General features: G+C 37.9%; 1 protein-coding gene across 1 annotated transcript in view; it reads right to left on the bottom strand.

Annotated features, from left to right (window-relative positions):
* SPOCK3 (SPARC (osteonectin), cwcv and kazal like domains proteoglycan 3) overlaps window positions 1-14723 on the bottom strand; it is a 245831-nt gene that overhangs the window by 21442 nt on the left and 209666 nt on the right. The window contains exon 9 of the mRNA XM_068403290.1: window positions 1211-1330. Within this exon, the coding sequence (XP_068259391.1) occupies window positions 1211-1330 (120 nt within the window). The remainder of the gene's footprint in view (window positions 1-1210; window positions 1331-14723) is intronic.

Genomic DNA, 14723 nt, shown 5'->3' with positions numbered 1-14723 from the left:
GAGAAGCAGATCACATGGCAATTATGGGAACCAATCAGAATGTAAACTGGAAATGTATGTTGTTAAATGTGTTTTTTTTTCAATATCAATAAAAAGTAACGTTACTGTATTACCACCTCAGAAACATTTTTCCTCAATGTTAAGAGAAGTATTTCCAGATAATGCAGAATCATCTTTAATTCATTGTGTTTTACAAAATTATTCCTATTTCCTTAGCATGCAAAAAACACACAAAGAAATGACATTTCCAGTTAAATGAAATAAATGGATTTCTTGGGGGGGAAAAAAAAAGTAATGCTACAAATAGCAGACAAACAAAAGCTAAAAAAAATCCCAAATACTTAAAAAGTTAATAACGAAGGAACTAAGGTAAGCAGTCAGTGGTGGCCAAGTTCTGTGAAACATATGCTGGAGGAATTCATAGTTTGCTCTTCATATTAATGAAAGGTAGAATTTTATGGCTTATGAAATCTAATTTGACTCACCTTCACAGTAGGAGATCACTCTTGAAACTATTATTGCACACTTCAATTGCTATTTTAGATAAGCCCTTTGATAACTACATTTTAAGACTTTACTACTTCCCACAACAAAAAAAGCTATTTAAGTATTTGATGGGGTTAAAAACAAATTATGCCCCCTACTGTTTCCACTTCATTAGTACTCCTCAGTCTTTCCCAGTTTGAAGGATATCCTTGAAAATTCCTTTTCACTTACAAGCTGCTTTTCCATGTGGTTTTCTGTACCAGTAACTACCATGGCATCAACTAGCAATGACAGGTCACACGTAATTACAGCTCCTGTACATTATTTCTTAGAGCTAGTCATTCAGCAACTCACTTTTCTCTATGGAAAGGTTGCTCAAAATCCCTACTTGTTTCTTCTGTCTCCTTATACAGCAGCTAATTATCAAGCTCTTATCAAATAGACAATTTGATAGCATGCACAAATGAAAGCGCTGTGAATGGTAGCTGCCATACATTCTTACAAGCAAGAGTCCTGCCAAATAATGTTGGAAGTTTAAAGTGAACATCATGTATCAGTGCTAAGCCATAAATAAGAAATTAACTTTAGAAAAGCACAAAGTTATGGTTTTGTACACATGCCTATTTAAAGCACATGAGAATAAGGCAAGTCTTAGCAATGGAAATACAAAAGTATAGAAGAGTATCAAAGAGAACATCAAATGAGACAAGTAGAAATCTCTTACTGGTTCTTTCAGGCCTTTGAACAATCCTAGTCTTCTTGTTCTGAATTCCACTTTCATGAAGTGCCTTAAACCAATCTCTCAATCTGTTTGCAACCTCCCTGAATTCCAGGTCACTGCACACTGAAAAACAAAATGCAGAGCTGTTTATTTTTTTTTTCTCCTGGTTGCTTTTCAACTACACTAAAAAAACATAAAATAACATATATATGTTTCACAGCTTTCTTTAACTCATGAAGTTCAGTTTCATTACTTAGGTATGCCTTGAAAACCCAATTAAGGTCCTCAGAAAAAAATGCCTTGCATATAAAGAAATTATATATATCTAGAAATTAAAAACATACTTTGCAAACTACTGCAAACTACTATAAACAGTTGTAGCACAGATATTTTCACATCTTACTGTAGATGAGGCTGTATGGCAGAGAGACCCACGACAGCCTTTCAGAGTTTCATTTCTATGATCATTAAGGCAAATAGTAAAGAAAGCCCTACCAGCACAGGTCACTGATGTGACTTAAGCAGATAATGCAGGAGCACTCAATTTGCTTTCCTACGCTGAAGCGTGAAAAAAGAAAACACGGTTGACAGAGAAAGTGCATCAAGAGTGTCCAGAAAGCTTATTCGATTGAATGCAGTTTTCCAAGCCAACATTCATGAGCACCTAACTGCAAACAGGCAGCAGTAGAGCAGCTTTGTGATGGAAAGGATGGCTTCTTTGACCAGAAAGAGCAAACACAGAAAAACCACGCAAGACCAAAGAGAGCATCTGTAGCACCAAGAGCAGCAGATTAGTAGCAGACTGGCTGAAGTGTTACACAGTACTGGTAGTACTGAGGCCAGCACAGACGCAGATAATAGAGATGTGCAGTGAGGAGGCTTGTTCACCTCCACTATTAAGCTGCTGGAGAAGATAAAGAAAATGTGTGCTTGGGGCAAGCAGATATCCCTTTCAGAACTGTTTTCCCATTTCATGTTTTTGAGAGAAGCTGGGAGAAGATGAGAGAAATAACAGGATCTGGAAGGTGACAAATGCAGAAGGCAGCAGCAGAAATGGCACTGGATGTATGCTTCCCTGAGTAACAAAATACCTTCTACTGCCCTTGTCAACAGTTACTACTTCCAAATCAGGATCGTTTTCCAGGTCTACCAGTAACCGACTAAGCTACAATCTGAGGAGCTCATATCTAAGTTAGCAGAGCTTCACAGTGACGCTCTTGAAAATAAATCTCCAGTTCAGCCTACTTTTCCTTTATTATGTAGCAATCCATAATATGTGGTGACATAGCCTTCAGCACACTGTATTAAATTGAACAACAGCGTGAAACACCTATTTGTATTTTAGAGTAAGACTGAAACATGTCATTATGTCAACAACTATCAATGCCTGTACAACAGCAGGCATCTAAGCATTTGTTTATCCATTCTTTGCTGAGGTCTCTCTTGAGACTTTGATTTTCTCCATGAACGACTTAGGTATAATCTATGCATATATTTGCATATACTATGAACTGATATTTTAATAAAACTTGTATTGTGCTTTTCTCTTGTGTAATGGAATGATTTTTTCTCTGATAATTCAATACGGAACTGGGGAAAAAATGTTCATGATATATGGGCATGTACACTAAAAAATGTCATATTGCAACCACTAGATGAAAACGGTCTACTAAGCCAAGACTACACATCATAATTCAAACTTGTGGGATTTCTACAACAATGTTTTCCTTTACCAATCCTTGCACAAGCTGACAGGTCAGCATAAAGAATCAGATATTAACTTGGGACACCCTGCCCCTCTTTAATTTCCCTCCCATTACAGATGAAATAGCGTAATATTGTTCCCTTCTCTAACTACCCTCCCTTGGTTTAACAGAAAGACTTAGAATTGAACCAAAGGGTATGGAGTACAGCACAATCAGTAGGGGGACCTGACCTGCCATCTAACCGCTTTGATTTATCTACCCTGCACAACATTGTGTAATACCACTACAGGTCCCAGAAACAACACATCTCCATTAATGTGGTGCACTGACCTGGCTATTTTCATCCGCTTCTAACTTGTCTGCACTGTGATTAACCTCTGGTGCTTAGGTGACCTACTCAGAGCCAGCATATAAGCTCATTTAGAGGCACAGACACACACATATATACATATATATATGTGTATATATATATATTAAAAAAAAAGGGAGAGCATGAGGAAGTGCCAGCTACAAGTAAAAGCTTAGACTGAATAACATTAACAGGAAGATGCACATGGCAGCTGCATGATGGAGAGAATGTATGAATTCCTCCTTTCTGTAGAAGCAGTCAAATAGACCCACTGAAGCTAACCATCTCCTAAGCTCATTAAGCTGTAAAAACAAAGCACTAAGAAAAGGAGACACTGCCTCTTTGGCTTTTAGCTATAAGACAGAGCTTGCTGTTTCAGCATCTAGTACTAGCCACTATCATGCACAATATGACATAAAACGACATTTTCTGTGCTCTTGTGAATTGCATGCCTTTCAAAATGGAAGGTACATGTGGCACATTTTGGGCATCAGACACTTCCCATATCAGATTTCAGATAAGGGGCATTCTTCCAACTTCCAACTTCTTATAACCTTTTTCCCAAACTCTGCTTGACAATTTAAATTATGATTTTTACCTCAAAACAAAGAATGAGAAAATAATAATAATTTTTAGTTCGTTTTCATGATTTTGATAACTTTATCTTGGGAATAGATCATCTCCAAAAATCAAAGCAATGCAAACCAAACTGATTAAAACTGTCATTTGCCTATTTTACACCCAATAGCTACTGAAATGCTGGAGTCACCTCTCAAACACGGTAGGTAATTACATTTATTGTATTATTAGTTTAAATGCACAGTGAATTTTTAGTTCACGACATTTCTAATACTTGAAGTAAACGCAGATGTCTTCTGTATGTGAAATACACACGAGAGATGCAGCAGAACTACACTAATCCACACAATAATTTAAATGGACAAACTGTGTTCTCAGCAAGGATTTAAAGCATGGGTTAATAACAATGTCTCATATTTCAACATTTGAGTATCACAGTTTTTTATCAAAGAACACTTAGTTCATTTACTAGCATCTCAGAAAAAGTTTTAAATGGTAGAACTGGCCATCAAATTAGAATTCTTGCCATGAAACTTTCTATCAATCATTTCATTTCCACAGGATGCTTAAAATACGTTAAAATTTTGACTTGGTTAAATAACAACTAATCATGCAATTTATTTTTGACTGCTAGAAAGTAAAATACTCTGGAATTTTGTTTTCTGGTTCCCACCTCCTCACTCCCTTCCCCTTTTTTTTTAATTCTTCTCTATTTTGGAATTTTCCATTAAGAAATTTGAGTTTCAGATTTCAGAATACTGAAACATATGTTCCAGAATGTTTTTCAAGATCTAGCTATCCTAACATTAAAATAGCAGAATAGGAGAAGAAAAAAAAATTACAAATATATTTTTCATTTTATGGTTCTTGTTAAGTGGTTTGGTTGGGGCTACTTAAGGTTAATTCCCTATCATCTGACGTCAGCATTCATTCACTTCCATGTTACTCTTGCATGTGGTCCTCTCTAAATATTCTGTTATATTATATTGTTTGAAGCATTTCAGTAACATAAAAGAATCTGATGAAAATAATTCATTTTTTAATATTGTGATTACTGGGAAAAAAAAGCCAGCACTATCCTGACACGAGAACTAACATATATACATATATATATATATATATTAAAAAAAGAGACCTTATTACAACATGTTATTTTATACTGGAAAATGAAAAAGCAAAAAAGAGATTTACATAAATATGCAAGAACAAAGGGCATTAGTAGTGGCAAATAGATCCTTAAAGTAGTACAGCCATTTCTATAATTAGAGATTAGCATTTGAGCACCTTTGGGCCAAGACCTCCCATTTCATAAGTTACTAGGTACAAGATGCTTGGACTACTTAAGCCACAACAGTGGCAGAAAGGCTGCACTCATTGCCCCATCAGGTAACACCGTGCAACTGAGGACTCGTGGCTTGACACAGAAATTTTCTCAGATGAAAAGACTGAATATTTTGAGAGTTCCCAAAGGTAAATCATGTAGCAAAACCCGAGTTTGGCTCTATCTCAACCCAAGCATGTGTGCCAAAACTTGACAGAAAAACCACATACACTTCTTTCTTCACACACAATGGTGCTCACAGTATCTTTTATGTAAGTAGCAATTCATGTGGCATCTAGAAAGTCAACTTCTTAACATTAAATTTGCATAACATTTTCTTCATTACAATTAGATATTTATATGAATTAGAAAAGTTCTAAAATCATAGTATTTTCAGGTTTGGGGCTGAACGTTAATATATTTACTGCTTCAAATATTGTACTTCTAAATATACTATGATTGATATTTCAAAGACACTCCAAATAAATCCAATTAGTATTAACACAGTACATGAAACAGTCCACCTTGAATGAACCCAGCTTCCATGTTAAGCTATAAACACACAAAACCAGAAATTGTGTTTTACCTTTTTTGCATGTTTGTACATTAGGAAAATAATATGGAGGCTGCTCTATAGCTGTCATATGTATGCATAGTAAATTACGAAACTGAATATGTCTAATATTATATGTACAAATTGCCATTAAAATGTTTTTGTATGGTATGCATGAATAGCTAAAATCAAATTCCAGGACAATTCAAGATCAATGTTATACTTTTAACAGCTTTTTTGTACAATTGTGCTTTACAACTATGGTTTGAACTTATTCATAAGAATAGGGGCTACCATAACTAATACACCATGAATATCGCTTGTTTCAATGTTGATTCAAACTTTAACATTTTTTTTTAGTTGGATCAATCTGACCAGACTACACACCACCCTGCAACAAGCATAAGCGGCACATTGAGCAGGCATTCTCAAGTTATGCAGACAGCACAATTTCTAGCTTACAGGGCAAGTACCATACTCAGGTATAGTCCAGGGGGCAATTTTGCCTTAAAAACTTATATATGTAGTGAAGACTTCAAATAGACTATTGAATAATAAATATGGCCTAAAATTGCCTATGTTTCTCTATCAATCTGCTAAACAGAGCTGTCTCAAGTCTTATCATCTTGCAAAAAGTCCAATTTTAAAAAAATCTCTTTTCAGGAAGAAAGTATTTTTGGTGATAAAAGAAAAGAATTGGGGGCAAGTAAGTCTGGGAAGTAGCACAAGAACTTTTGGGAGGTGGTAATGGGCTTTTCAGCTTTAATGTTAAGCACGGTTAAATGAGATGCAGGGAGGATTCACTGTTTTGAGACTTTTGGATAAGCCCTCCTTTCCTTTTCTCACCCTTCCTAAAAAAATCCTGTGCTTTCTGCTTCTCCTCTCAATTTGCTCTGTTTCCTGCCCTGGAAAAGGAAGGGGCCAATGTCTGGATAACGTGCAGCCACTGTAAGAAGTAGGTTTGGGACAGGATGTAGCAGCTTTCTGTTCTCATTCCCATCTCTGTCTCAGGTACACACAGATTACCGTTCCAGGAAAGTAGTTGACACTGGCACTACTTCTGGTTCACTCCCTTATCTCTTCCATGGGAGTAGCAGAGATATCTCCAGAGAAACTGTGGGATGGGCTACTCGGGCTAGGATCCTGCTCCTGCTGCAGCTTGCTGCCCCAGTCTCTTCCTTCTTTCACCAATACTGTGAACTGGGCTTGTACAGTAGTAGACTGACCAGAGCACAATGGTGTTACATTGTGCATCAGCCTACGCTAAGATTGTTTACTTTATAAAATGTCTTACAATTTCGGTGAACTAGACAGCAAGTAATACAATTCCTGTCTGAAATTATTTGAAAATTATTTGGAAATTAAAATATTCTCTGCTTAAACTTTAAAAGGTAGGAAGCATCTGACTTTCATAGCACAAAAGAAAGAAAAGACGATAAAAGAAAATATGCAAAGTTCAGATTACTTAACAGCCAATTCATCATCAAAAGAATATATGTGATAAATATGTAACTGTCTTATTTAATAAGCATAATGAAAGCAGAGTTGATCAAAAGTTAGAGAAACCTACCTCCATTTTTTCATAGGTTTTTAGTTAGTAAATTCATTTATGAAAAAATGGATACTTAGAGGACAGTCAGAAATGGCTTCATCGTACCTGAATCACTATGGACAGGCAATTTTTTGGTAACGAGATATTTCTGCCCACACAAAATGTGAGTAGAGACTAATTGCTCCCACATTAAGTCTAGCAAAAGAAAAATGCTGCATATATAGAAGTAATGCTAAAAAGTCCATTGATTTTTGCCACATCTATCAGTGCCCATGAACATATATGACTGAAATTGCTGGAAAATAACAGAATTTGATAGGTCATTCAAAGAATAAAAAATGGTGGTGCTCAGATATTAGCTTTATTTGTTATCAGCTCTTTGAGCATTTCTATATCAAATTAGTACACAGATTCCACGTTACTTCTTAATATATTATATTACTATAGAATTTTCCCTTCCTTTTTGTTTCATAATAAAGTCATATTTCTATACTGTGGCCAAAAATGACTAAGGCAATATTTGTACATTCTGAGTAAACTGAGGGCCTCAGACTGTAGAAAGAATCCCTTTTCATGTTCCATGTATCACGTCAGCCATACATACACAGATAAACTTAAGATCCTTATCACATGGGTTATTAAAAAAGTATAAAATCGTGTCTAACATCTTCCACATGTTAAAGATAAGATTTTGAATGTCAAAGAACTTCAACTATATAAAAGTTTTTTCTAAAAGCACTTATGTCCTGTTTTGGCCTAAAACAGAACCAATTTTCCTTCAGTGATTTTTCCTTTCAGCTAAGTCTCTTCTAAGTAACTGCACTTTCTGAAACTAACTGCATGTTTTGCAGACAGTGTCTGCTTCCAGGACTGATAACGCTCGAAGTTTATAGCTATCGCTGAGGCACCGGTAGGGATGTTATGCAGAAAGGCTCTTGCTGTACTTATTCTTAGAGAAACCAAGGTCACTGCTAAATTCCTCACTAATTACGAGTTAGGAGCCGAAGGGGGGTCGCACCTGCAGGGAGGAGCGGACAGGGCAGGTGACCCAAAATTGACCAATGAAGGTATTCCATCCCATACACGTCATTCTCGGTATAAAGCGGGGAGATCACGAGGGTCTCGCCCTTCTTCTCTCTTCTCGCCCCCTTCTGCTATGGCCGGTGTCTGAAGAGGACTCTGTCCATTTTCCTGCTGCCCCCGATCCTGATCCGTGCATCCCTGAATCCAGTTCCTGTCCGCCGCGGGGCCCAGCCTGGGCCTTCCTGGAGCCTGCCCTGCAGTGCCGGGGGTGACGTGACCGACACCGGGGGAGCTCGATCTTGGTTTTGTATATATTTAATTATATTTAATTATTTCCATTATTATTATTATACTCTTTTTCATTATCATAGTCTATTAAAACTGTTTTAACTTTCCAACCCTTAAGTCTCTCTCTCTTTTCTCTTTTCCTTCCCCTTCTGCAGGGGGTGGGCAGGGTTCATAGAGAGCATCTGCCATCGGTTTAATAGCTGGCCCAGCTTTAAACCGTGACAACTTATCACACTTCAAATTTCTGTTCCTATTTTGACACGTAAAAAGGAAAGAAGTAGCAATATAACCCTTAAATTAGTAAAATAAACAATTTGATTCCCATTCACACAGAAACTTATCAGTAAGTTTTGTTCAACTTTCCAAGAACATTCAGATGAACACAGAACAGATGTAAAAGATTTCAGGCTAAAAAGTAGCTTTCAGAAAGTTATAAGAAGCGGAGAACAGTATTCAGACATTATCACAAACACTTTTTTTTTTCAGAGGAGCTGGGCTGCGCAACATAAGCCTGAGTTATGCTTAAGTAAAATCTTTAAGTCATAAAAAATTTCAGGTATATGTACTGAAAATGTCTACATTTGGCTTTGTTTCTGATCCATATCCTGTCTCAGTACATATCTGCCTCAGCACTCCACCTTAATTCACATGGATTTATGTGAATAGACCATATGTATTCTGTAACAGAGAGGATCAGCCTAACACTCCATTCACTAGAATGCTATTTGCCATTGAAACGTGCTTGCTCAGGGTTATGTTATATGATGAAAAATTAATGAATTTTTAGTTATATTAATGAATGGGTTGAGGCATTCTAGAATATGTTTAGGGACTTTTTGTCCCGGTGATAAGCTTCTAAAGATACATGCTGCTGAAATTATTGTACACATTAGTCTGCACTGATTTAAAATAGGTCAAGATGAGGTAATTCAGATCTATTCAGACTATTATTTCACTGGATAGACTGTGAGATGAATCTTTAATGGCGAAAGACAGACAGTAAAGGTTGTAGAAGGTTAGACAGTAATCAAAAAATGCATATTAAATCACATGAATCCACTCAGGAACCTGCCAAGAAGTACTTCTGTTTTTGGCTAATGCCGATGCAAGGCATTCCTGCTATTACAATCAATTCTAGGAGCCATTAAGAGAATTAGTATGGGGTAAAATGAAGTCACTAGCTCAAAGGTTACTGGAAACTGACTGTCTTTTAAAACCAACATATACAGCTATGCAAAAAATGAAGGGATCTGAAAACTTACAGGTACCCAATCCAGAAACAACTTCATAATAAATATTATTTAAATGTTAGGTGGAACTAACTGTTCAATTTGTTTTCATATACAGTAAATGTTACAATTTGTGTTGGCATTTGAATATAATTTACTGATTGGAAGTAGAATATTTGAAAATGCTAATCAGTATGTGTTCTTTCAGTGCCTTTCAACTCAAGCTAATTGATGAAGAAGTAAAAATAGTGCTACTGAAAGCTATAACGACATGCAGAACGTATTTTGGGACTAGCATAATGGATTGAATTCCCTAACATATTTAAACCAGTCTTAGCTTTCTGACATAACAGAAAATGAGTTATTTTAACAGTTTATACTTTTTGTACAAACACACAGACACATATATATAAAATTATCAGTAGTTTAACAAGTTTAAATCATTACGATATTAATGTAATAAGCACACTGAAATATCATTTTATTAAGGAGTAGCTTTTGTTAAGTGAAGGGTCAAAAAGTGATTTAGAAAAAAAAAAGAAGCTATAAACACGCCCCACACTATGCAGCATCATTCACAGTAATATATGGGACCACAAGGCTGTAGATAGAACCTGTGTCTCTGTTTACTTCAGGAAGAGATACTTTCACCTACTTTTCCAGCAGCGGACCTCAGTTCAATATTCAATTCTATGAGCAAAAGGCCTGACAATTGTGAAGGAAGCTATACAAACCTGAAGAAATTATTAGCACAGTTTAACTGTAATTGAAGTGTAGAAACCTGCCCATTGATCTGTCTTCTTTTGTGCCCCACAGCCAAAATATTCCTAAAGTCTTTATATAACATAATACGACACTTCCATTCCCAAATCCACTAATGGCCAGTTAGCCTGAAAACCCTGATTTAATCCCAGTCCATGGGATTAAGTTGCAGGAGAAAGATTAAGGCTTTGTTTGAGTGAGATATGAAGTACCTTGCCCTGCCAGAAGGCACACTTCCAAGACACAACGTGATATTCCACTATCACATTTTGTGGTTGTGCTTCCCACACAACTCTATCATGTGTTTAAAGATACACATCCCCTACTACCAGAACTGCAGAAGATCATCCCCAGCACATACATCTCGTGCAATCTAGCCCAACTATATTCATAAATTCATATATATAATAAAATAACCAAGTAGTAAATACACAGAGAGCATATGAACGATTTGAAGAACAGGCTACACATCAACCACCTCCTGCAGCAGACTAGGAATTACTCCATGTAAAATGGGCAACTTAACAGTGTGCGCTAAAGCAAGACTTCTGATCATCCCAACTTTTTCTGTGTTGGAATCACTGCATATGATCACAGAATCACAGAATAATTTATGTTGGAAGGGAACTCCAGAAGTCATTCAGTCTCACCCTCTGCTAAAAGCAGGTGTAATTACATCAGGTTGCTCAGAGCAGCGTCCAGTCATTCATGTCCTGTGATCATCATGCCATTCACGTGAAGGTTCCTCACTACATGAAAGACTACCCCTCTTTGAGAGGAACAATATACTACTATCTACTAACTCATAACTCTATACTGTTTTCCCTGTAAAGTACAAGAGCATCTTCTCATTCTGTAACTTGAGGATTGCACGCATCTGTCCAGGATTGCTAGACATCCAGAAGCCTGGTTACAGTGGCAATTCCAACTCACCTGTGAGAAGGATTATTTAGAGCAGTCCACAGCTGATGCTTATGTAGTCTGATGCCCTTTCAATGCATTACCTACCGTTCATGTACTACTATATGCTTGCGCAGTAAACCTTACGCATCTGAGATGCGCTCTTTAACTGCGCATCCAGTATATGCATATAAATGTACTTCTCTTCCAGAGTGCCCTGTGTGAAAATATAGTAACCCTAATACTGCCATTAGAATCCAGTGCTGCCTTTAAAGACAGTATCTATTGAAGTAAACTGGAACATTCTATAAAGTGTACCGACTCAGCATCAGTACTCTGCAAGGCTGCCATTCTGCACAGGTTTATGAATTTAGCCCTGAGGAACCGACTGCTCGAACTGAGAACTCCTGGCTCCAGATTAAGGGCTAGTCCCCCATTTAGCTAACTCTAAATGTCTAAAACACCAGAATTAAAACTGTATGCAAATGGCCTTAAAATTCCTGCAATATACAGCAGCATTTCTAGCTCTGTATCATCACTGTCACAAATGGGAAGAATAACATATGGCAAAAAGAAATGTGGTTGCAAAAACCAGTAAATTTGGCAGAAAGACAAAAAGCCCTTCAAACTTGTAACTATGGGACGGGACAGCCATTTCAGTCATCATTTCACAGTCCCATATGTATAATCAGAACTTTTTTTTTTTAAAAAAAGGCTGTAAATTGAAAAACTTCATATGTATATTTCTATTTTTATAAACTCATGAAGTTTATTAGCCATCTGCTACCTCTAGGGCCTATGATTTCAGGGAGATACCTTGAAATTAACAAATAAAAGCATTCTGATTTCCTTACTATTTAACTAAACATAATGAATTTTCTACTTCAGTTAGTCTATGTTATGAGATAATTAATATAAATGTTGCAGATAACATATCAGGGAACTGCAGCTGCTTATTCTTACTGCCTCAAACTAACGTTCCATACAGACATTCTGCTCATGATTAATGTTTCATAAAATTCAAAATGGTTTCAATTAAATTGCATTTTCTTAAAATAAATCTGATCTTTTTGTGTCCTCTCAGTTTTAAAGACTTCACATTTAAATATAACGTCCACTTCTGAGTACAGGAAAAATAGTAGTAACCACAACATACAGAATATATGTGCTAAGATATTATTTTCAACTTAAAATATGTAAACTTACTAAAACATTGCAATTAAATAAGACAATAGTAATTCCTTAATCTGTCAGCAATATCACAGACCTATTGTGGAATTTGTTAATTTATGTTCTGGAGGACACTCAATATATGCATGGCTTCCTTTGCTAACTGCTGCTAACCTTTACTGTTGGTTATTGTTTCTCATCATGCTCTGTTATTCTGAACTATTAATTTCTGAGGATGAAAATGATATTATTAATCTGTAAACTGCATACTTACGAAGCTAGATAGTCAGCAAAAAAAGATAGCAAGGAGACACTGCACTGTAACGTGCTATATTCCAAGATCTTTTCATTCCCAAGTATTTTGGACCAATTCAGCAACCTAGACATCCCCAAATCCATGGGCCCTGATGGGATGCACGCGCGGGTGCTGAGGGAGCTGGCGGAAGTCATTGCTAGGCCACTCTCCATCATCTTTGCTAAGTCGTGGGCAACGGGAGAGGTGCCTGAGGACTGCAGGAAAGCAAATGTTACTCCAGTCTTCAAAAAGGGCAAGAAGGAGGACCCGGGTAACTGTAGACCAGTCAGCCTCACCTCCATCCCTGCAAAGGTAATGGAACAACTTGTCCTTGGTGCTGTCTCTAGGCACATCAAGGATAGGGGGATCATTAGGGGCACTCAACATGGCTTCACCAAGGGGAAGTCATGCTTAACCAACTTGATAGCCTTTTATGAGGACATAACCCGGTGGATAGATGATAGATAGTAAAGCTGTGGATGTGGTCTATCTTGATTTAAGTAAAGCGTTTGACACGGTCTCCCACAGCATCCTTGCAGCTAAACTGAGGAAGTGTGGTCTGAATGATCGAGTAGTGAGATGGATTGTGAACTGGCTGAAGGAAAGAAGCCAGAGAGTGGTGGTCAATGGGACAGAGTCCAGTTGGAGGCCTGTGTCTAGCAGAGTCCCTCAAGGGTCGGTACTGGGACCAGTACTATTCAATATATTCATTAATGACTTGGATGAGGGAATAGAGTGCACTGTCAGCAAGTTCGCTGATAACACAAAACTGGGAGGAGTGGCTGACACACTGGAAGGCTGCGCAGCCATTCAGAGAGACCTAGACAGGCTGGAGAGTTGGGCAGGGAGAAATTTAATGAAATATAACAAGGGCAAGTGTAGAGTCCTGCATCTGGGCAAGAACAGCCCCATGTACCAGTACAAGTTGGGGACAGACCTGTTGGAGAGCAGCGTAGGGGAAAGGGATTTGGGGGTCCTCGTGGACAGCAGGACGACCATGAGGCAGCAATGTGCCCTTGTGGCCAAGAAGGCCAATGGCATCCTGGGGTGTATTAGAAGGGGTGTGGTTAGCAGGTCAAGAGAGGTTCTCCTCCCCCTCTACTCTGCCCTGGTGAGGCCACACCTGGAATATTGTGTCCAGTTCTGGGCCCCTCAGTTCAAGAAGGACAGGGAACTGCTAGAGAGAGTCCAGCGCAGAGCCACGAAGATGATTAAGGGAGTGGAACATCTCCCTTATGAGGAGAGGCTGAGGGAGCTGGGTCTCTTTAGCTTGGAGAAGAGGAGACTGAGGGGTGACCTCATTAATGTTTATAAATATGGAAAGGGCAAGTGTCATGAGGATGGAGCCAGGCTCTTCTCAGTGACATCCATTGACAGGATAAGGGGCAATGGGTGCAAGCTGGAACACAGCAGGTTCCACATAAATATGAGGAAAAACTTCTTTACGGTGAGGGTGACCGAACACTGGAACAGGCTGCCCAGAGAGGTTGTGGAGTCTCCTTCTCTGGAGACATTCAAAACCCGCCTGGATGTGTTCCTGTGTGATATGGTCTAGGTAATCCCGCTGTGGCAGGGGGATTGGACTAGATGATCTTTCGAGGTCCCTTCCAATTGCTAACATTCTGTGACTCTGTGATTTTCATATATTCAATTGAATCCACTATTTCACATAATACAAGATATGGAAAGTATCAAATAGGGACAGAACAGCAATTTTCTTAGTGGTGAAATCCTTCCAGCCAACCATACCCTAAAGGTGAGGTAGTTTTTAGAACTGAGTTTCAAGGAT

Source organism: Nyctibius grandis, chromosome 6 (assembly GCF_013368605.1).
Source record: "Nyctibius grandis isolate bNycGra1 chromosome 6, bNycGra1.pri, whole genome shotgun sequence".
NCBI lineage: Eukaryota > Metazoa > Chordata > Aves > Nyctibiiformes > Nyctibiidae > Nyctibius > Nyctibius grandis.
The sequence above is the reverse complement of the archived record's forward strand: the minus strand, read 5'-3'. Positions and strand labels throughout refer to the sequence as shown.